Below are 22548 nucleotides of genomic sequence, written 5' to 3'. Positions count from 1 at the left end.
CACCCAACTGACATGCCAATCAGGGCGAACCTGGTCTTGAGTTGCTTCTGTCCCGGTTCAGAGAGGACTCTGCTTGGCAGTTGGGGCTGGACTGCTTCTACAGACTAACACCCCCATCTGGAACCAGACCCAAAGACCCAGAGCCACCACGACCTCCCTGGACACACGCACCCCCTTCACCACAGAGATGACCCAGCGACTTGCCCTGCTGGAAAGCCAGCTACAAACGGTAATACTGGGCCTCACGAAATCTTACGGAACCTCACCACACCACAAAAGCCGAACAAACTCCCATCTTCGAAACCCACACTCTCCAACCCCAATCACAAAAGGCATCAAAAGACCAAATGGCTCAGCTGGACCACAACCCCCCTCCTAAATCAGACACTAAGAGCCAAAAGAGCAAGAGCCGCAATGTCCCCGAGTGAATCTATAAATCTACCCTTGTCGTATAACACATCCAGCACCGCCCCCTCCAAGATCCAGGTCATCACTGGATTCGGAAGAGACTGCTCCCACCCCAGATCCCCAAACCACCAGCCTTCCTCACCAATATCCCCAGGGCCCCCTTTAAGGAAAACCCCGTAACGGAGGAGGGATCCTCCACAAACTGCATGCTCGTTAACTGCAGATCAGCCATCAAACATGCCACAGAACTAGCTGAGACCATCCTCACCCACGACATAGACATCACTGAAACATGGCTTAATGAGATCTCCCCCCCCCCCCCCCCCAACAATGGACATGCTTGTCCCCCCTGGTTTCACAATCATCCACAAAGACAGAAATAACCAACGAGGAGGAGGTATAGCAATCATACACAAGAACATCCCCATAAAGGAAACCAATGCCCCTGAATACAACTCCTTTGAATGTCTCACTGCCTTCATCAAGACAAGCAACAACAATCCATTACTCTGCCATCTCCTCTACCATCCGCCAGGAAACACTGCCTCATTCGGAGAACACCACTCTGACCTGATTACTCACTCTGTGACTCCAACAACTTAATTCTGGGCGACCTCAATATACACTGAAATGAAAAAAACACGCTAACCAGAACCCTAAACGATCTCCTAATCAACTACAACCTCACCTAACACTGCACTGAGAAAACCCACAATAGAAGCTCAATCCTGGATGCCATTATCGCACAATTAGATTTTGTTTCAATTGACCACACCTTGCCTGTTGACTGGTCTGATCACCATATCATTCTCTTACACATCAACCAAAAGACCCAGTAACAGTCCTGCACCCAAGACCTCTCCCCGATGGGAAAGAAATCTAAGTCAGATTCCCCTTGAAGACATGGAGGAAAGGTTAAACTCCCTTCTCCCCAACCACAAAGGTGTGCTCTCAACAACAGAACTCACCTCTCACTATAACTCTACCATGTACTCCATTATGGACCAAATAGCCCCCCGAAACGAAAAAGAGTCAGGAACATACCTTCAAGATCATCGTTCAACACAGACAAACTCCGAAAGAAGAGAACTAAGAGATGCAAAAAGACTCTGGCGCAACAACCCGTCCACAATCCTACGAAATAGACTGAAATCAGTTCGCGGAAAATATAAAAAACACATAATGAACGAAAAATCTTCCTTCTTTTGTAGTGCCCTTGCTAATGCTAAAAACAGGCCCAAAGAACTCTTCACTCTCATTAGGCAACAAACTTCCAAACCCACTTCAACACTAGCTACGGCCTCAAAAGACCTATGCGATAACTTTGACAATTTCTTCACTGACAAAATCACCAAGATAGAACTCACCTTGGACATTCACTGTAGTGCCCCTGCCAGCAAATTACCTCAAAAAACAGAAGAGACTACTCCCAGGCACCCAGCAAACCTATGGAAATCTTTCAATCCCATCTCCGAAGCAAAGATAATCAAAATGATCTCCAACTCCAAACCCTCAGCACACTTCCTGGATCCCATACTTGCCCAACTGGCCAAAAAGCTCACACTCTCCCTAGCCCCGCTCTGGACAGAGAATATAAACAGCCCCCTAAGCACTGGAACCATACCGGACTGTCTCAAAATTGGCCAAGTAACACCTCTACTGAAAAAAATGGGATCCGACACAAACGATCTGAACAACTTCAGACCCATCTCCAACCTCCCTCTCCTTGCGAAAATCCTGGAAAGATATGTTCTCCTCCAACTTACCCAACACCTGGACATCACCAACCTTCTTGACCCCACCAATTGGGTTTCAGAAAAGGATGCAGCACAGAGACAGCGATCCTAAATACAATAGACGATATGCACAAATCTCTTGACATAGGTCAACGCTACCTACTCATACTCCTGGACCTATTGGCAGCTTTCGACACGGTTGACCACAAACTTCTCATTAAGACACTTAAAGAAAGGGTTGGAGCTGAAGAGGCGGTCTTACAATGGTTCACCTCTTTTGTACAAAACCGCACCCAAAAAATAAAAAAACTTCCTGTCCGACTTAGTCCCTATTAGTAGGGGTGTCCCACAAGGATCAGTTCACCTTTGCAGCAGCTTTTTAACATCTATATGGAACCTCTTGCTATCATATTAAAAAAAACAACAACATACCCTTCCACCTCTATGCTGACGATACCCAGATCTATCTGGAAACCTCATCCATCGAAGACATTCTAAGACTGAACAACACTGAAAAAAATTGAGCACTGGCTATCACAAAACCACCTGAAACTAAACCAAGACAAGACAGAAATCCTCCTCATCTCCAACAATGAGAAGAACCCCCAAATCACTGAATAGTTAAAAGCTATTGATGCTCTCAATCACAAACCCACCCCAGTCAATTCTGTAAAATCGCTGGAAATCACTCTGGACCCTAAGTTAGACATGAGTAAACACATCAAGAACACTGCAAAGAGCACCTTCCTCAAACTACTCAACAAAATAAAACCCTTCATCCCTCCCAATGACCTCAAACAAGCCACTCAATCCCTGGTGCTGTCAAGACTGGACTACGGAAATGCAACCCTCACAGGATCAGCAAAATCTCACATAGCCCCCCCTCAGATCAACTCTGAACGCAGCAGCTAGAATGGTCTCCGGAGTCAAGAAATATGAACACATCTCGCCTGCACTTAGAGAACTAAAATGGCTTCCAATCGAAATGCGTGCCAACTTCAAAACTGCCTGCCTCACACAAAAAGCGCTACACACAGGGAATCCTGCCTACCTGGTCTCAAAACTCCAGAAGGCCTGTCAGACAAGAAGCCTAAGGAGCACCAACACCTTACTGCTTATCCCCCCCAAAAACTCATAAACAGAAACCCACATCTCGCTCCTTCGCAGAAAATGCATCAAAAAAACTGTAACTCCATTCAAATCCATATCAGGACCAATCCCTCCTTCCTGATTTTCAACAAACAGCTCAAAGACCTCTTCCTTAATCGAAACCTGCCCATAGCAGCACTGAAGACACTGACACTAAGACCTAACCTCATTAATCTCACCTTGAGCCACAGTGCTTTCTTTGACGACATTGCTGTGTAACGTCACAAGACACTGGACACCCTACTATGCTAACTTATCTTATGAAGGACAATGGGCTATTTTTCGAAGATACTCTGCGATACGTCCTGACTCACTGTACAGATCACTGTATAAATTTGTCCAACGTGTGAAAATGCTGTAAAGCGCTCTGATACCCTGGGGTCTAGCTAGCGCTATATAAAATGTTTAAATAAATAAATACTGGAGCAGAACCAAGACTGATTTGTATACGGCTGGGTCTAATCTGAGGTGGCACAGTGGACAAAAGCACAATGAGTTGGAAAGGTACCTGGAGCAATTGCCAGTGGTTAGACTTATTGCAAGCAATACTCCCATCACCTTTTGTGTGTTTGCATTGTAGCCTGATGGCTCATTACGATTAGAGTCCATTAGACACAAAGATCTGCAGTGTAAGATCAAGTTAATACAGTAAACGATGAATTTTGCAGCTTCTGTGCATTTAGGAGACTTTAGGATGTTTTAGTAATAGCACCAGACAAATGCGTTTGTATCATCAACAAATAATGGTAAAATTCAGTCCCACAACCGGTTTCTAAAGTCTCACAGGATGTGACGAGCAGCTAGACAAATAAGCTTCTTGTACCTCAACCAGTAACACCAACCTTTCATTGTGATTGGTGCAGTTGTTAATGAATGACAAGCTGTTCCCCAAAACCCGCTTCACTGGGCCAACTGTTGTGTAGGCCTGCTCCCTCACTGTCCGCTTATTCACTGGCCAGTAGCCAACAGTCTGAGTCAGCAACCAAAGCACCCGAGTGCATCTCAATATTTAAAGGTAAAGTATGCTACTTTTCATAGGCAAAAGAGCAAGGAATGTTTTGATGGACAGTGGTATACAGACTGCACCAACAGATGGTGCGAGAGGCAAACAATCATCTGAAAATAAAGGGCCAAGTGTGATTGTCGCCTAAAAAAATTATAATGACCCAAAGTTCATTAACAAATGAAAGATAGTAAATATGGTTAAAAAAAAACACTGACAAAAAAAAAAAAAAAAAAAAAAAAAGTGTAATGAGTAGTTTCATTTTCTTGTTAATTCCCCAAGTGAAAATGCAACAAATGCTCCTGTCCACAGTACCCTCACGCGCCGGAGCGCAGCTGCAAACAAGTGATGGCCCAGAAGCATAACAAAGTGCCTTCGATACAACACGGTGGTCCCACTTCCAACATCCTCCTCATATATGTTCCCAATGCAGAGTGGGGCTGGGAATGAAGAGATATTTTCTCCTTTATACACTACTAAAATAAAACATTATTGGACCTTGAAATTAACTCGAGGCTTCTTAAATGGGCAAGAAATACTAACGAAAAATGCTGAAGCGACAATGCAATTATGCAGTGTATCACCTTGAAACACTGTATTCAATTAATTCAATAAAAGGGTAAGAAAACTTGCAGTACATGGCTCAACGCGGCCTAGCAGAGACATACTCCAACCACAGCATTACTAATGCAGAGTGCACAAGGCAGAGCTCTCAAGGGCTGCATGCAGGGCTCACATACACCCCATTCTTCACCACCCTGGACAGCCACAGGGGCGACCTGGAGATTACCACAAACACCTGCCTAACATTATCCACCCATTCCAGGAGACTTCAAAGTGCTGTCCGGGGTGAGGGGTGCACTAGAAAGGGGCGAATGAACGCTGCCTGCATCTGCGGGGCCCTCGCAGGTCTGGCGGGCTCCGCCTAAAGCCAATTAGCCATGCTCCGGGCCTGCTGACCAGATGGAGCCTGGTGCAGACAGAGCTGCTGAGAGCTTTACTCTCAGGGGCTGCTCGCCTATTAGCTGCTGTCTGCTCTACTGCAGAGGCAGAGACGTGAAACCTGACTCCCAGGAGCAGCGCCTGCCCTCTGATGTGCATCCTCATACCAAACTGCCAAGGGATTAGACAGAATACGATGACATTTCTAAGCGTCAACGCTACCAGGCACCGTGCACTCAACCAGCTATAGCGTGTGCTTGCTGCAAACACTGGCAACACAATAAGAGGAGTATTTTTAAAAAAAATCCGAATGCCAGGGATGGCAGCCAACGTAGAGATAGTAAACCCAGGGGACTCACTGCTTCTCCATTTTTCCAGTTGGTCAAATTTCCTCACCCCCTTGTATCTTGGCTACCAAGCCTGACGACCCATGTATTAAAAAATAAAAAAGGCTGTCACCCAGAAATTAGCTGCAGAAAGATAAAACTCGAATACTGTAGGTACCCAGTGCAATCTGATCACAGCTTTCAATGTGAAAACGGCTGCACCGGTCTTTCATCCTCTCGATGTCGATAAAAGGAGAACAAATGTGACGTCAAGAACGATACCGAAAGTGTTAAAGTGCAACTCTAAACGGAGGGGTGGGCTGCACAAGGAGCCGGTGATAACTTTCACAAATGCAGCTCAAGTCCCGCTATAAGCAGTGGAGGGTCATTGGGACGGGACAGTCTGATCACTCGACATTATTTGTTTTTCTGCTTGTTTAAGATGCCCAGAAGCTGTTTTTCGTCAGCAGGGGATGGTGGCTCATCAAAGGCAGCAGCCGTGCCATCAGGGCTTTGGAGGGCAACCCGGCCCAGGGGGTGGGTCATTTGGCTCCTCGAAGTCAGCAGACTAATTACTGCACACTTCAAAGAAACGACTAAAGTCCCTCCCTGTTACCCCCCCCCCAAAAAAAGCGATTTGCCCAGCCAGCAGCCGAGTTCAGATACAACCACTTTTCCTAACAGTGGATAAAAAACATGCAGAACCGTTTTTTTTCTGCAGACTGAAAAGGGTCCCCAATAGAAGAAAAGAAAAAAACATATATATAAAACACATATATATATATATATATATATATATAACACATACATACATATATATATATATATATATTTTTTTTTTTTAAAGTCCTGCCACTTTACCTAGGGAACCGCGAAATGACATACAATTTGCCCCGCTCATCCACGTCTAGCTCTGGCTATAAATAACGGCAACACGTTCTTGAATTGTGCAGTGTCCTTTGTGCTCTCTTCCTGCCCACACCGGAAGCACGGTGCGCCACGCACTATAAACACAACCTTCTCATCAATGTGCAGGATTCCTAAGGATGGGGAAGGCACAAAGACCGCCTCACCCAGGAGCCGAGTAAAAATACAGTGTTTCCTGTGAGTCACTGTGCACATCCCACACACGGGCCCTGCGGCCAAGCTCAGCCCTCCAGCTGCCGGAATGCACAGCCCGGGGGAGGGAGGCGCGGGCGCACTGGGCTGAGGGTATAGAAGGGCGCTCTGGAAGAACACTTAATAAAGTATCTTTTATGAGGCATTCAAAGCCAACATGCAGGAACTACATCTGCTATTTTCAGAGGAAGCTCTTCTCCAGGAAAGATTGGTGCATCCGGCACCCCCTCGCCTCAGAAGACGGCAATGAAAATGTCTCTCCATAGTAACCACGTCATTGTTAGAAGGGCTGTGTGTTATTAGCCATTTGACAAACAGCGAAGAACGTTTGATACTTAACGACAGTAGAATATAAAATTACGCACGCACCTACAGTTCAATAGGCTGCCTTGTGAGTGAACGCGCATGCCCTGAGGGAACCCACAGACTATTCAAATAAGCCATACATTCATTCGTGTACCATTGAAAGGACTCGCTGGCGTGGTGAGGGAAAAAACGACGACGCTTGGGGAACCAGCGTGCATCGATTGCAACCACGTAGTGTATGCACTATTTGCGTGGCGAGTGGCTGGTGGGATGTCAAAGTATTCAGCTGAAACGAGCAGGGGGAAACTTGGTGGAGGGGGGAGCCTGTCCTACCCTGGTGAGCATATAAAACGTCAACTGTGGGCGCGGGGAAGAGGTGGTGCTGAGACCAAATGTTGACTGTCACTGACATGCTCGATAACTGACCCAACATGCTAATTTAATTACTGTAATAGCCTGCACTTCGATTGAGACCTTACATTTTTGACCCACAGCTGTGAATGCTGCAAGGTAATAGTGTTAGTCTGCTCGCGTAATCCTCAGAGTAGGGCATAATGGGTTTGGCTCTGGCAGCCCTGATAAGGATCGAGGTGGCGCTATATGAAACAATAACTAAGCTAAAAAAATGTCCCTTTCTCTTTGTTTGCTTTTAGTATTGAAAACACTACACCACCTTCGTTCGCACTTCAAAAGCAAAACTTTATAAAACGGTTTTCATCATCTTGGAGTACAACTACTTTAATTCAAACAAGTCGCTCCTCTGGCGAATAACTCACAACAAGCACACACTATCACCTCTAGGTGCTCCCTTGGTCTTCATTACACGCCTTCAAAAAAATACAGACCCTTAAAAGCTTCACTAGTAAAAAATAAACATTCAACGATTTCGCAGGATCCTGGTGAGAACGCTGCCTTACAAAAATATACATGGGAACGCACAAACTACTGGAGGCAGACATTAACCCAACTACTGTTTGTGATTATACCCTCAGCTCCAGAGACTTCAGTGAGCTAACCGAGGCTGGTTGGGTTTATTTATTTTAGCAAGTCGTCCTAGTGCATTCATGTTATCAACGCATTAAGTGGTCAAAGGGAAAGCACTGGTGGTGGGTCAAGGTAGGAGAAATATTGCATCCTGCACTCACATGGCAACATCGGAGAGACTTCGAGGGAGGCTTACTTCACCCTAAAACTGGGATTCAGCAACGAGGCATACTTTAAGGAGAAGGGACTCAGTAAAGATTACAACATTTCACATTTGTGGGTACAGCGGTGGGATCCCTGGGGGGCAGCAGTCGTGCGGGGCAGCGCGGGACGGGATATATACTGAGCGCTCTCTGCTGTACGTGCCACAAACAAAACTCCTGGGCAACCAACAGCAGCCCAGCTGCACAGTCCGCGGCTCCAGATCACCCCTCCCCCAGACAGTACATTAGTGGCAAACAATTGCCCTGTGTGATCCCAACCCCCGCAGCCATTCATTTTTTTCATTTGGTCGTGAAACCACTCCGGTACCATCCGGTGGGCTTCACACCAGCCCGCACCCCGACTGATCAGAGCGCGTCTGTCAGCTGTGCAGTCGGGCAGGCAGGCTGTGGCACTGCTAGTTACCATGCTGCAATACCCGCTGTATATCTGGGAGTCTGTCGCTTTTGTTTCAGAGTGTAGATTTTCTATATTCTGCTTACAGCTTGGGTTTTCAGTAAGCGCGAGCTCCCAGTCACACTCGGCTAGCGTGCACTTTCCAGGTACGCAGCTGTTTGCGCCCTCACGTTGACTCACCGCTGCTTGCGCCCTCACGCAGACCGGCAGGACGCAGCACTGGCGCGCGGACTTACGTGTGAGGATCATGGTCTCCTGCTTTTCCCGGCACATGGGCGCTCAGCGCGCTCTTCTGGTCCGTACGGGGGGACACCAGGTGCCTCCTACCCGGGCGCTCATGTCCGTGCGCGGCTCTTCCACCTCCTGATCCTACGGTCCCTCAATTCCCCACTGGCAGTGCGTCCGAGTACGGGTAATCCTCCTTGAGACACGGTAATCTCTCTTGGATAGCACAAGGCGCCGGACCCCGCTGAGGTGCTATGCCTGGGTCCCAATTTCCGCTGCTCCGTCAGGCTCTGTGCTCCACTTCACGAGTCGACTTCAATCTCCAGCTCTCTGCGCTCACAGGGGCGGCCCGGGTTTGAAAAGCCCTCCCTGTTCCCAGAGTGAGCTCTGGAGACGCCCCCTGCACAGTCACTCCCACATAGACTTCAGCTGTAAGAGGGAGAAAGGAGCACCGCCCTCAGGCGCAGCCACCCACTGAAACCACAAGCGGGCCGCGGCTGGGGCGCATTGGCCCCGATGACAGGGTAGACTAGCACAACCCACTCCCCTCCCGCACACCACATCATCAAAGGAGACTGGAAGGGTTTCTCATTCTCTTTCTCCTACATGTGCTTTCCTGCGTCCTTTCTCCATACTTTTTTCGCATCTATGTTACTGTGCAACATCGAATCTCGCTTCCTTTAATTTCTTTCCTCGCTTCCCCAGTTACCTCGTTTTCTCATTTTTCCATACAGCTTCAAATGCTTTTTTTTCTTTTTCTGTTCGTTTTTTTTCTCCATTTCATTTGTATTCATTCTCTCACTTTCTTTATCTAATTGTTTTCATTCTTTATTCGTGTGGTAAATTTCTTCCATCATTGGCCGGCCATCCTCGCAATTCAATATTTTTATTTCTCATTTTTTTTTTGCAATAACCCTGTTTGTATTCTCATGATCCACATTTCACAATTTCCCATATTTAGTTCACTCACATTTTCACAATTTTTTTCTCATTTCCAAATTCTTTCTGTCACCCCCTAGCACCCCTTTCTCCCAGTCTAAATTGGATGGCTCCCTTAATTTCTAACATACACCATAACACCGTCATGGACAGAGTCATTGCTACCACTGGGCTCATGGTTCCCTTCTCGACTGCTACTGATCAAACGGGTCACATTTGGTTCCTTATTCTTTGACGAAGTTCTAGAAGACTGTGAGGAATCTGAAGGCTGCGAGCTCCCCGCCATTTCTTAAAACCTCCACACGATCCCTTCATGGATTTTGTCAGACTCCCGAACCAGATGACCGCATGATGACTGATGCTACATTTATCGATATACTTGTTTGAACCTTATGAACTAACACAATACATAGGTGTAGACATATACACTGCACAAGAAACAAGTTAGTTTTAACAACGAGCTTTGAAAGTCAATATCACCTGTATACGAGAACAAATATATGCATTCAATTAAGTGATATGACAGACTGACAACAAAAACGTGAATTAAGTGATTTCTCTATAAACTCTTAAGCCCTGAAGAAGTCCGCCTTAGGACGAAACGCGTAGGCTGTTTCAGATTTTTAACGAACATGAATAGAGAGTGAACTCCAAACAACGCAAGATCTGTTTGATTTTTTTGGGGAACACACCTGCGTATTACAAATTCATTTCGATATGTATATGGATCAACAATGATGTGCACATGTATTCAATATTAGAAAGAGTGCAGGGCATTTTTGACTATATTGTACTAGAGCAACTGGAAGGTCTTCCCTGTTTCTCTAATTTGGGACCTAGGGGATTGTGTCTCAAGCCCTTTGCACCTTGTTTTCATTTTTGACAATCACTCTTACGGACGTTAAAGACTGGTGCTGGCATTTATGCTTCAATACCCAATTTCTCTGTGACAGATAGTTTGTAATAGATCACCCATACACAGTTTTATCTTTTACAAAAAGAGGTGAGGCTTTATTTGAAATTATAATACTACTCATAGTAATAATAATATAACAACTTTTTTTATATAGATCTTGATACCACTCTACTGTCATTTCTTAGCTCTGAAAATAACAGAAGTTATTATAACCTAATTTATGGTACTAAATTTATGAACCTCAGAAGGATGTAAGACTGAAACTGCCTGTAGAACACTGCACCGTGAATGTTGAGTAAGCTAATAGCACAGTAATAATATGGTAGCTGCACAATTACAATTATTCTAATTGGACCTGTGAATACTCTAACTTTACTGATATGTTAGCAATATAATTGTCGGTCTCCCGGGAACCCTGCAAGTTAAGATGACCTATCAAGGCCTAGACACTGTTTCTTGGATCAATGTAATCTGTTTTAAAGAGTTATGTGAGCATTGAATTTTGTAATCTTACATGTGTCAGTGATTACCATTGCAATTGTGAACTTGTGATCCAGAAAGGCACTGTCAATGTGTCAGGTTTGTTAGCGTCAGGGGTCTGCTGAAGTTGGGTGATGCACTTGGCAATCTGCATCTCGAATGTTAGGGGGATCACAGCCTCAGAAAAATGCAACCACAATCTTCGGAAAATGGGAAGGTCAGCCAGTGGGGAACAATAGCAAATGAGGAGGATACAGTTTCAACAGTGCCGCTGGGCTCCTCCCAGGCATCCAAGCAGCAAAAATGTGCAGGAGACAAACTATCGGCTCATGGGGACAAAGGGGCTTGGCAGTCCCAGAACTAAAAATACACGAGACAACCTGCAGAAAGTCAGAAGAAGAACTATGCTGCAGAGGCTGTAGAGTTCTTCTATCTCATCTCACCAATGCAGCCTCACACAATGGCCTCTCTATCTTGCAGGGGAGACAGACCAAAATAAACAATACCCTATACTACATGACTATTTATTAGCTTCCACCAACAGTCAATCGTCGGGGAGCTGCCAGAAGAAATAAAATACTCCCACGTTTACCCAATAATTAAATTTATCTGAGCAATGCGATTATGCCTGAAACTGTGTAGGAGGATTATGGAGGGTTCTCCGCCTGAATATTTTTTTTTAATTGTACGGCAAAATGCTGTAATTTACAGCACAATTCACTACAAGTTTCACAAAACAACAACACCTTTTCCTGTAGTGCGGGACGTTGCCCAGTAAACCCCGGATGCATAACTCAGCCTATAATTGCTCGCAGAACCCTTGTAAAACCATAGGTGGAGCTGTTCCTTACACCTTCCTTGTGCAGTGTCTCTTAACCAAGGTCTAGTCTCATTGTTATCCCTGGATATTTGCAGGTGGTGCGCAATTCAAAAATCAGGTTGTCCTCTGAACATCCAGAGCTTAGCTACCCAACGTGATGCTCAAACGTTATAAAGTATTCCAAGACAAAGGAGTTAGTTAATACCTTTCACCTTCTTAAAAGTGACATATTCTATATGAATCCCTTTAGTTCTTAAACTGATAGCCAGTGTGGTGAGAAGAAAGTGCTCAGGATTTCCCCCCAAGATGGAGACACACTATTCTCGTCTTTGCAATAAGACACCAGTGTTTAAACATAGCCAGGGGAACGGCATATATAAGCCTTTTAAATATCTGATTCCACACAAAAGTGTGATTTTTTTTAAGGGAGACCAGTATTTATTTGTTAGAAATGGCACAAACAGAGAAGACGGACAACCTAAGAAACGTTCACACGTTCTCTTGAGGACTGTAGTCCATGCTGATATTACTTGTGGTATTGTTCAAAGTTTCTTTTCATTTAACTGGAAGGACGCTCTTTGTTATGTGGAGTTGTTAAGTCATTGTGCGTTGACAAAAAAGATTAACTCTTACTTTTTTCATTGAGCAGAAATTGTTCATCCTTGCACTGGAAAGTGATTAAAAGACATTTCATTTAACAACATAAGTGCAGCCATATGTTTCTGCAATCCAGCAGCCATTTTCCAGGAGGTGTGTCCCCACACTGATGTTTAAAGATGGGGGAAATAAATACAGGATACTGGAAGTTGAAATAGTTAATGAAGTGTTTTGATGTACTGAATGCATTTATAAAACACTTTCTACCCTTTATGGGGCACTGAAATACCATACGCCACATTGTTATTCATCAGTTAAATACCATTGATGCGAAAAGTAATACCACTGTTTGTTAGTGACCCTCACAGCCGTACAAAAATCGTTATACCTACATTTTCCAGACACATTTATCTTGATTTCTCTGTAGGCCTTTTTCTGCATTTACACACCATTTATTTTTGATGTAAAGAGTGGGGTTGTCTTCTGGTTCACACTTTGCAGGCACTTCACTCCATCTTTGTGTGACTTATTGATGTTTACTATTTGTTGGCAATTTATGATTGTAATACAAGGGCTTTGTATAAAGCGCTGCTCCTCAGGTCTTGTGTGTGTTAAGCAAAACTTTGTAAGTATAAGAAAAGAAACTATATTGTATACTCCTTAAATAAACACATCTGCCTGCCTTTCACATCCTATTATTTAAAATATGGACATACATTGATTGCACATTCTGTAAACCAATCGATATATTGTATCAGGCAAATAAGGTAATTTTACAGACTCTTTTGCCTTATAGAAGATAATTTGATCTGGGGTCCACGTGGTACGGATACTGTTTTCAAATGATTGTGAACTCATTTTGGCATGACATATTTTAAAAACACATATTGTGCAAAGCAACAAACAAAGAACAAACGACTGATCAAGGTCCAGCTCAACCAGAACACATGCAAAATCAACAATCAGAGATTGGTGCAAACTGCTTCCTGCACACGTCGACGAAAGGCACAAATCAGGTCACAATTTTCATAGAAGAATGGAAGGTGCACTCATGGAAAGTAGACACGTGAACAATGAGTCCAAAAAAGTGCTTCTTTTTATTCAGTAATCTTTCAAAACCGGCACACAGCCAACGCGTTTCGTTCCCAGTTGTGCCAAAAGGGAACTTCGTCAGGGCTGCAACAATCACAAACAAAACCAGACATTACAAAACACGTATATAAAACCCTATGTATAAAAACATAGCATGTATAACAATAAACACCAAAGAAAAAAGGCCCACAATAATATACACAGAAACAGAACCGTTCCTTTACACATAGATATGTACATACATATATAAAACAAAACATCAGAAGATTGACATATAAAAACAACAAATTCACATCATGAAGATATTTGGAAATAGCCTATTATCCCAGGTTCTTTTCTCATATTGCAAGCTAAAAATAATCATCCATATATATTGGGAATGATACAAGAGAAGGAAGCAGGGAAGAGAGATAAGACAAGGGGTGTACATACAGCTGTGAAAATATATGACATAACATTTAAATAAAAAGACACCCAAAGTAATATATCACATTTGAGTATAAACAGAAAACAAATGTTTAAACAGAAAAACCTAAAAGCATAAAGTGCTCAAAACAACCCAACATTTAAGTCAGAATACCTTAGCAAAAAACAATGGATGTGCAACCTGGCACAAAATGTGACCAAAATATTTAACATATCATATCAGGATGCATGTTCCATCAATGCAAGGAACGCCACCCCTATCCTATACTGGTGACAGAAATGTAGCAGTTTCTCACCTCTTAGGTTGATGGCCAAATAGACATTGAGAGCAAATGAAAGTTGCACGACAGTATGAAGCGTCAGAGTACGGAGGGGTCAATACAAAGGAAAATATTTTATTATATTAAAATCCTCTCCCTTCGTGTTTTCTAGACATCCTGTACAAAATGAGGGTAAGGATTTAGCACTATAACATGTGATGATGTGTGGTCGTTGTGATTTAGGTTTCTTGGATTAAGTCTTATTTTTAGGTCATTGTGGTTGTTTTTTACTTTTATCCATAGGAATATTTTCCTTTGTATTGACCCCTCCGTACTCTGACGCTTCATACTGCGCTCCTTGATATTTTGCTGTTTGTGCAACTTTTATTTTCTTTCAATGCCTATTTGGCCATCAACCTAAGAGGTGAGACACTACTACTTTTCTGTCACTCGTATAGGTTAGGGGTGGTATTCCTTGCATTGATGGAACATACATCCTGATATGATATGTTAAATATTTTGGTCACATTTTGTGCCAGGTTGCACATCCATTGTTTTTTGCTAAAGTATTCTGACTTAAATTTTGGGCTTTTTTGAGCACTTTATGCTTTTAGGTTTTTCTGTTTAAACATTTGTTTTCTGTTTATACTCGAATGTGATATATTACTTTGGGTGTCTTTTTATTTAAATGTTATGTCATATATTTTCACAGCTGTATGTACACCCCCTGCGTTTTCTCTCTTCCCCGCTTCCTTCCATTGTCTCATTCTCAATATATATGGATGATTATTTTCAGCTTGCAATATGAGAAAAGAACCTGGGATAATAGGCTATTTCCAAATATCTTCATGATGTGAATTTGTTGTTTTTAAATGTCAAGCTTCTGATGTTTTGTTTTACATATGTATGTACATATCTATGTGTAAAGGAACAGTTCTGTTTCTGTGTATATTATTGTGGGCCTTTTTTCTTTGGTGTTTAGTGTTATACATGGTATTTTTTCATACATAGGGTTTTATATACGTGTTTTGTAATGTCTGGTTTTGTTTGTGATTGTTGCAGCCCTGACGAAGTTCCCTTTTGGCACAACTGGGAACGAAACGCGTTGGCTGTGTGCCGGTTTTGAAAGATTACTTGAATAAAAAGAAGCACTTTTTTGGACTCATTGTTAACGTGTCTACTTTCCATGAGTGCACCTTCCATTCTTCTATGAAAACATATTGTGCAAATGTTTCCAAGCATTGCCCAGTGTTTATTTTTTAAATCTCAAATATGCTTGAGAATCACTTCAAATCACTTCACATAAGTAGCTCTTGATACCACTATACTATGTTTGGCCTAGAATAGCATACCTTTGAGCAATTGTAATGTCATACTCATTGTAAAAGTAACAAATTACATAATATACGCAAAGCTGTCTTGTAGGGTTTACCGTGTTGTTAATTTCACAACCATTTTCAAAACCTAAGCTACTAGCCATATGCTTGGCTGTTGAATTAAATATATGTTTATTTGGAACACTAGCTCTTTGCTTTTATAGTTTTTTTTCTCCAGAAATGGGCACCATTCGAGTCATTCTGTAATGCTGGAATTACCTAGAATGCTGAGATAAATGAATGATCACCTTGAACACTTCTGCTCTCAGAAGCTGGCCTCTGTGTGTGCGTGTTTGTGTATATATAAATATATTTATATATCTGTACGTTTCATTCCTTGTCTTTTGTGGCATATTTCGCGTGCAGTGTCCTGGGTTTGTTAGGACAAGACCCGCCTCAAAAGTGGACAGAGTCACCTGGGCAGCTTCGGCATTATCTTTTCATCCCCGTTATTGCGAATGCTCTGACCACCGCGTCCTTGTCCAGACACAGTACCACTGCAGACAGCAGTCCATGATTGCATGGAGGAATTTCGGGGCACTGTTTCCTGGATTTCAGGTCTGGCTGAATTGGGACACTACGGTTGAGGCGTCTTGGGGGCCCAGGTGAGGACTTTGTTTCAGCAACAGTGTTTGCCAGTACACTTGTACCACATTTCTAGTTCCATCCAGGACCCAGGAAGGGATAAATGGAGCAGTGAAAGAGACATTCACCCAGTTTGCCGTGAGAGGAGCACTCTGGGACCTGTAGTTTGCAGACGCAACTTCAGTGCTGTTAGTGACTCTGACCTGGCCCACCTGGACTCGTCAACAATGACAGAACGATTGGGTGTATTTTTTCAGGTGTACTGGTGGGCTAATGCTGTGGCAGCAGGCATTTGAGGAAGACAGTTTGTCGAAACGCGCCATGCCATTGCTTTACTGAAATTAAACAACTTACCTGGATACCCCATTGTGTCCCTCCAGCTCTTCTTACAGTGAGAACTTTTGTGGCATATTTAGCTTGCAGTGTCCTGGGCGTGCTAGGAGGAGAACCGCCTCATAAGTGGACAGAGTCACCTGGGCAGCTTCGGCATTTTCTTTTCATCCACGTTATTGGGAATGCTCTGACCCACCGTATCCCTTTCCAGACACAGTACCGCTGCAGACAGCAGTCCGTGATTGCATGGAGGAATTTTGGGACACTGTTTCCGGGATTTCAGGTCTGGCTGAATTGGGACTACTGTGCTTGAGGCATCATGGGGGCCCAAGTGAGGAGTTATTTCAGCAACAGTGTTTGCCAGAGCACTTGTACCACATTTTTAGTTCCATCCAGGACCCAGGAAGGGATAAATGGAGCCATGAAAGAGACATTCATCCAGTTTGCTGTGAGAGGAGCGCTCTGGGACCTTTAGTTTGCAGATGCAACTTCAGTGTTGTCAGTGACTCTGACCCAGCCCATCTGGACTCGTCACCAATGACCGAACAATTGGGTGTATTTTTTTCAGGTGTACTGGCAGGCTAACGCTGTGGCAGCAGGCATTTGAGAAAGACAGTTTTTTGAAACGCGCCATTCCATTGCTTTAATGAAATTAAACAGCTTACCTGGATTCCCTGTTGTGTCCTTCCAGTTCTTCTTACAATGAGAACTTTTGTGGCATATATATATATATATTCAATCAGATAAGGGCGGCAACATTGTTCTTTGGGGAAAACAAGAATACATTGAGGAAGCCCACTGCCACCTCAATGATGAACTCTGTTATACTAAAATTGATTTCAAGGCTAACAAACAAATTCAAGAAGCATATGCAAAAGAACTATATCAATGGAATCGTGATGGCTTAATATCCAAGGACGAGCTTAAATTCTTACACAAAGTTCACCATGTGATGCCAAATATATATTTTGTTCCGAAAGTGCACAAACAACAGACACCTGTGCCAGGTCGGCCCATAGTGTCAGCCATCAACAGCACCTTCGAGAACACCTCGAAATATATAGACTTCTACTTACAAGACTTTGTTGTCTCCTTACCAGCTTACATCAAAGACTCTACGGAATTTTTGTAATCTCTTAAACCAATGCACTTGGTCTGATGAACTCCTACTTGTGACTATGGACATATCGACACTGTATACTAGCATAGCACATGCTGATGGCATCAGGGCAGTCAAGCATTATTTAGATCAACGCCCCATAGAACTGTACCAACACAACAAAATGCTAGTAACTATGATTGACAGATGCCTAAACAACAATGTTTTTTCATTTAATAACAGTGTTTACAAACAGCTTAGAGGGGTGGCTGTGGGGGCATGTTTCTCCCCAACCTACGCGGGGCTCCACGTGGGGTGGTGGGAGGAACATGTCCTCAAGTTACAGCATGCTGTTAGTTGGACGAACCATGTCACAAGATATTGGAGATATATCGATGATGTTTTTTTAATATGGCGAGGCACTATGCAACAGGCAAGGGAATTTGTCAAAGACATCAATGACAATCAATTGAATCTGAACTTTACGGCCAACATAAGTGAGCATGAGGCAACCTTTTTAGACGTGCAGATCAACATAATTGATAACAAAATAACAACTAGTCTGTTCAGAAAAACAACAGCAGGCAATACGATCTTGCACGCAAATAGTTTTCACCCTCAGCACACCATCACTGCCATCCCTTATGGGGAATTCCTAAGGATCCATAGATCTTGCAGTACACCTGAGCTTAGAGACAAGCACCAACAAGAATGTAAAAGTAGACTAATGGCCAGAGGGTACAACGAGAAAAAACTAAATGCGAGTATGGCCAAAGCCAACCGCATTGATCGTTCCGATCTCCTTGACCCTAATAGAAAAACCACACATCCAACAACAGAAGGCAATGACAATAACACCATACGTCTTATTACAGGATTCAGCCGTCAAGCACGCCAAATCACAAAATTGGTCAAACAGCAATGGCCCATCATCCTCACTGACCATGTACTCAAAGAGATCATGCCTAAAACCCGCACAGTCACATATAAACGTGCCTATGCGATGCGTAATGACTTAGTGGTGAATAGCCCTGAAACACTCAAAGAAGAAAATTGTCTGTCCCCACGCAAATGGTTTTTTCGTTGCAGTTCATGTAGGGCATGTAAATTTTGGATAAATACGACCTCCTACCCTACCCCATTTGATAACATGCCTATTACATTGAAGGCACACTACACATGCCGCACTGAACTGGCCGTGTATGTTTTAAAATGTAGTTGTGACCTAACCTACGTTGGAAGCACGAAATTACGCGTTCACATGCGCATCCTGCAACACCTTAGGGCCATAGTGAATGCTGACCAAAGCTACCCTGTAGCTCGGCATTTTCAGAATGTTCATGGACAGAATCTTAACCATCTAAAGTATTTTGTTATCGATGCTGTCAACCCGAGCAAGAGAGGGGGGGACAATGAGAAACGTCTCAGACAGCTAGAATCGAAATACATTGTACTTTTGAACAGCAAGGCCCCGAGAGGTTTAAACATGGGGGAAGACCTTCATAATTTCCTATAACATAATGTTTCAACAATAATTGTGTAAATTCACCTTATTAACATTACAGGATCTATATGATATTCAACCCCCTATTAATATCACCCTTAATTCTGTATTTCAGTATCCCTTTAAAATATGCAGTTTGTCCTGTCTCTTGAACATCCTTGCTTTATCAATGGCAGGAAGGAAATTGATTGTCTTTTAACTTATATGAACCAATATTCATGTTTCTTAGCACTCAGCACTTTACACTACCTTATGGACACTCTAAAAAATTATATGGATTTCCATATCTGCACTTATCACTTACGAGCACCGTCACTTTAACAATACAAACATGTAATCATGTTACAGATACGGTACATTAATTGTTGATGTTAGAAATTTTTTTTGCCCGGCACAAAATATTGTTATGTAATATCAGCAAATTTACCGATAATGTTACCAAAATATCGCTAACATTATGTTATCATGCCCAATAGTTGTATATACAAATGAACTCAGACTACTAGAGATCAATTGAGCACATATTTTTAAGAGAGGCTGCACACTATATGTAAATAGATTTGTAGTCTAACATTGAGTGAATTTTTATTTAAAAAAAAGTTTAAAAATGTATTTGTACAGTCAATGAAATTTGTCCCAATGAGACACATCTATCGACAACCCCACAAAAATCAGATTGTGCACGATCTCATTGTGTTTTAACATTGAGTTAATCAACTTAAGCGTGTCATTACATGGGCAATATTTGGCATTTGAGCAGTATATGATTATTCTAATCTAATATGTCAATTTGATATTATCTTGATGACCTTTTCAATGTGATATTCATGTATAAGTCAGAGCAACAAACAAGTTCCAAAATGGCGCTCATACAAACATCATTATGTATCACTTATACAGCTACACAGTCCTATGTCTATGTTGTTGTACGACTCCTACAATTGGCGCCCTTTGCAAATGTACGGCTTGTATTTAATGGCGGCGGCCCGCACTCTCCCCATCAGTGAGCAAGGACGTCATGTCCGAAACGCGTCTGATGGCTTGCACCACCACAAAAGAATAAATCACTTTTGAAATCGAAGACTGGCTTTGGCGTTATTTGATGTCTGCAAACCCGTTAGTGCAGCTAGGCACTTTTACGACGCGTCGGAGAATCATATATATATATCTACTCCCTCCAAAACACCATTGCGGTGCACTCTCAGGTGGGTGCTTCTCAAATGCGGGGGAGCAATTTAAGCTTCAGCTGTCCTCCAACTTCCAGGTGATCATCAAGGAAGACAGCACTCGCTGGGGTCGGTTCCGTCAATTTATTTAAACAGAACACTTGCACATAACAAACAGACACGTTACGGCAACCACCTTCATCTATGTTTACCGAAAACGTCGGAATCCATGTTATTTAAACACATCACTTCCTGAGACAACACAAAAGAAGGACTATCGCGAAATCACAACATCCCCTCCAGATGCACAACATACGAGCGCCATTTTGGAATTCCCACTCTGCTTAAATAAACATAAATAAACATTGTGTTTTAAATAATAAATCCAACATACATAATGTTCAATTCCTGAGCATCACTGCACCCATTAGGTATCTCACCCTGTACTTCCCTGTCTAATATTTCTGCTGCACACAGTCAAGCAAAGTCATGTTTCTTTATTTCTGAATCACGTTGTTCTCAAAGATTTACTAACATGAGTTGAGAAATGTTACTACATTCAAGGTTTCTTCCATCTGCTCCCTGTATTGCACGTAATCATATCAGTTCACTCTTGTTTTGTAGCTAATTTGTTCTGTCATCTCAAGATGATATTATAATTGAGTTGGCAGAATCAATATTCATGTAGTGGGATAGTGCTTGGGTGGTAAGGCAGTGGGACCCTCTAATTTACTGTGCTCTGATTTGCTTGAATCTTGGTTTAAATGTATTTTGATCCAGAACTCCTATGGAGGACAACATAACATAAAATAATAATACAACAATGAGACATAGTACAAATTAAGATCAACAGTTAAAAAGTATAAAACCTCCAGTTTGTAACAAACATAATTTAAGAACGACATTAACTGTCCTTCATAAAGTGATGACATGCATAGCACAACAAATATACTATATAACTGCAGTTCTATGGGTGCAACCTCCTTAGAAATATCATCATGCATAGCGCAATAGAAAATATATAAACATCACATTTCAGTACACCAAGCCCTTGAAGCCCTTTATTTGCTCACTTATTCCCAACCTCACAAAGGAGGTAATGAGCATCATAGAGAAAATAGAAAAGCAAATATAACGTATAGAGAGCATATTGAATAGCTTCATTTTCAAGCCTTTATAAAGTGTGACGTGAGTAGTGCAATATGGAAAGTGCAAATAATGCTTTCATATAAATGCAACCTTAAAGAATAGCAGCATACATACACAAGGTTAGACTGTACCAGTATTGCATGTCTAAGAAACATGACCAGCACATTCCAAAAGAGCATTCTAAAAAACCCTAAAATTGAATATGTAATCCCACTTTTAAGGAGCCGTAGCCCTAATAGAGGAAAAACGAGGATCTAAAAAATGAATAGATCTTGTTACTAATCACATAATTCGGGGGGGAACCTTACATTAGTTGTAAACACCCACAGATGATACACCAGGGCCCAAATAGATGTTCTAAGAGGATCTGAAATTTTATTTTTAAACACCCACCAGTCCTACCCCATGGTTCTTATAGATATTCAAAAAGGATCTACAAAAATGGGAAATCATACAAAGGAAATAATATAAATTTACAAGCCTCCAAGGTAGAATGTATGTTATATTTAATAAACAGAGGCCCTAAAAAATTATGACGACACTGCAAGACAGGACACACAAATAATACATGAATAATATCCTGAATATGTAACTGGTACAGCTCGCAATTTCTATCCTTTTTTGAGATTTTGTCCCAAATGCCAGTAATCACACATAAAGGGAGCAAATCTAGTCTCAGCAATAGGATCAACCTTCTGATCCCATGGGGCAAATTCCATATTAGATAGCGCTAAGGTTTATTCTCCGGATGGCTTTGCTGCACCACCTGATTACGCAGATTTGTCTGGATAGGGCAATATCTCTGGCCAAACTTATTTTGGACACAGAGCCCTTTATTAAGCTCTTCAGAACAGTCTTGGGCATGAGAGAATCTATTCAAATCAATCCCAAAAGTTACATTAGCCTGCTCAAAACACCTAAAGAATACACCTGCAAGGCTGCCCGGGATATTCCCTCCTCTCCATATAGGAGTGAGTTTCCCCACCTCAA

The 22548-nt window shown here is 42.5% G+C and overlaps 1 protein-coding gene across 3 annotated transcripts in view; it reads right to left on the bottom strand.

Moving 5' to 3' along the window:
* The window catches only part of DLC1 (DLC1 Rho GTPase activating protein), a 1582515-nt gene that overhangs the window by 59870 nt on the left and 1500097 nt on the right, over nucleotides 1–22548 (bottom strand). The window contains exon 1 of one of the 3 annotated variants that reach the window (XM_086962609.1): nucleotides 8828–9193. The exons of the other annotated variants lie outside the window; for them this stretch is intronic. Coding sequence (XP_086818735.1) covers nucleotides 8828–8864 — 37 coding nt within the window. The 5' untranslated portion in view covers nucleotides 8865–9193. Of the gene's footprint in view, nucleotides 1–8827; nucleotides 9194–22548 lie in introns of those variants that run through there. 3 annotated transcript variants of the gene reach the window in all.

This window comes from Lissotriton vulgaris, chromosome 3_1, assembly GCF_964263255.1.
Source record: "Lissotriton vulgaris chromosome 3_1, aLisVul1.2, whole genome shotgun sequence".
Lineage (NCBI taxonomy): Eukaryota > Metazoa > Chordata > Amphibia > Caudata > Salamandridae > Lissotriton > Lissotriton vulgaris.
The sequence above is the reverse complement of the archived record's forward strand: the minus strand, read 5'-3'. Positions and strand labels throughout refer to the sequence as shown.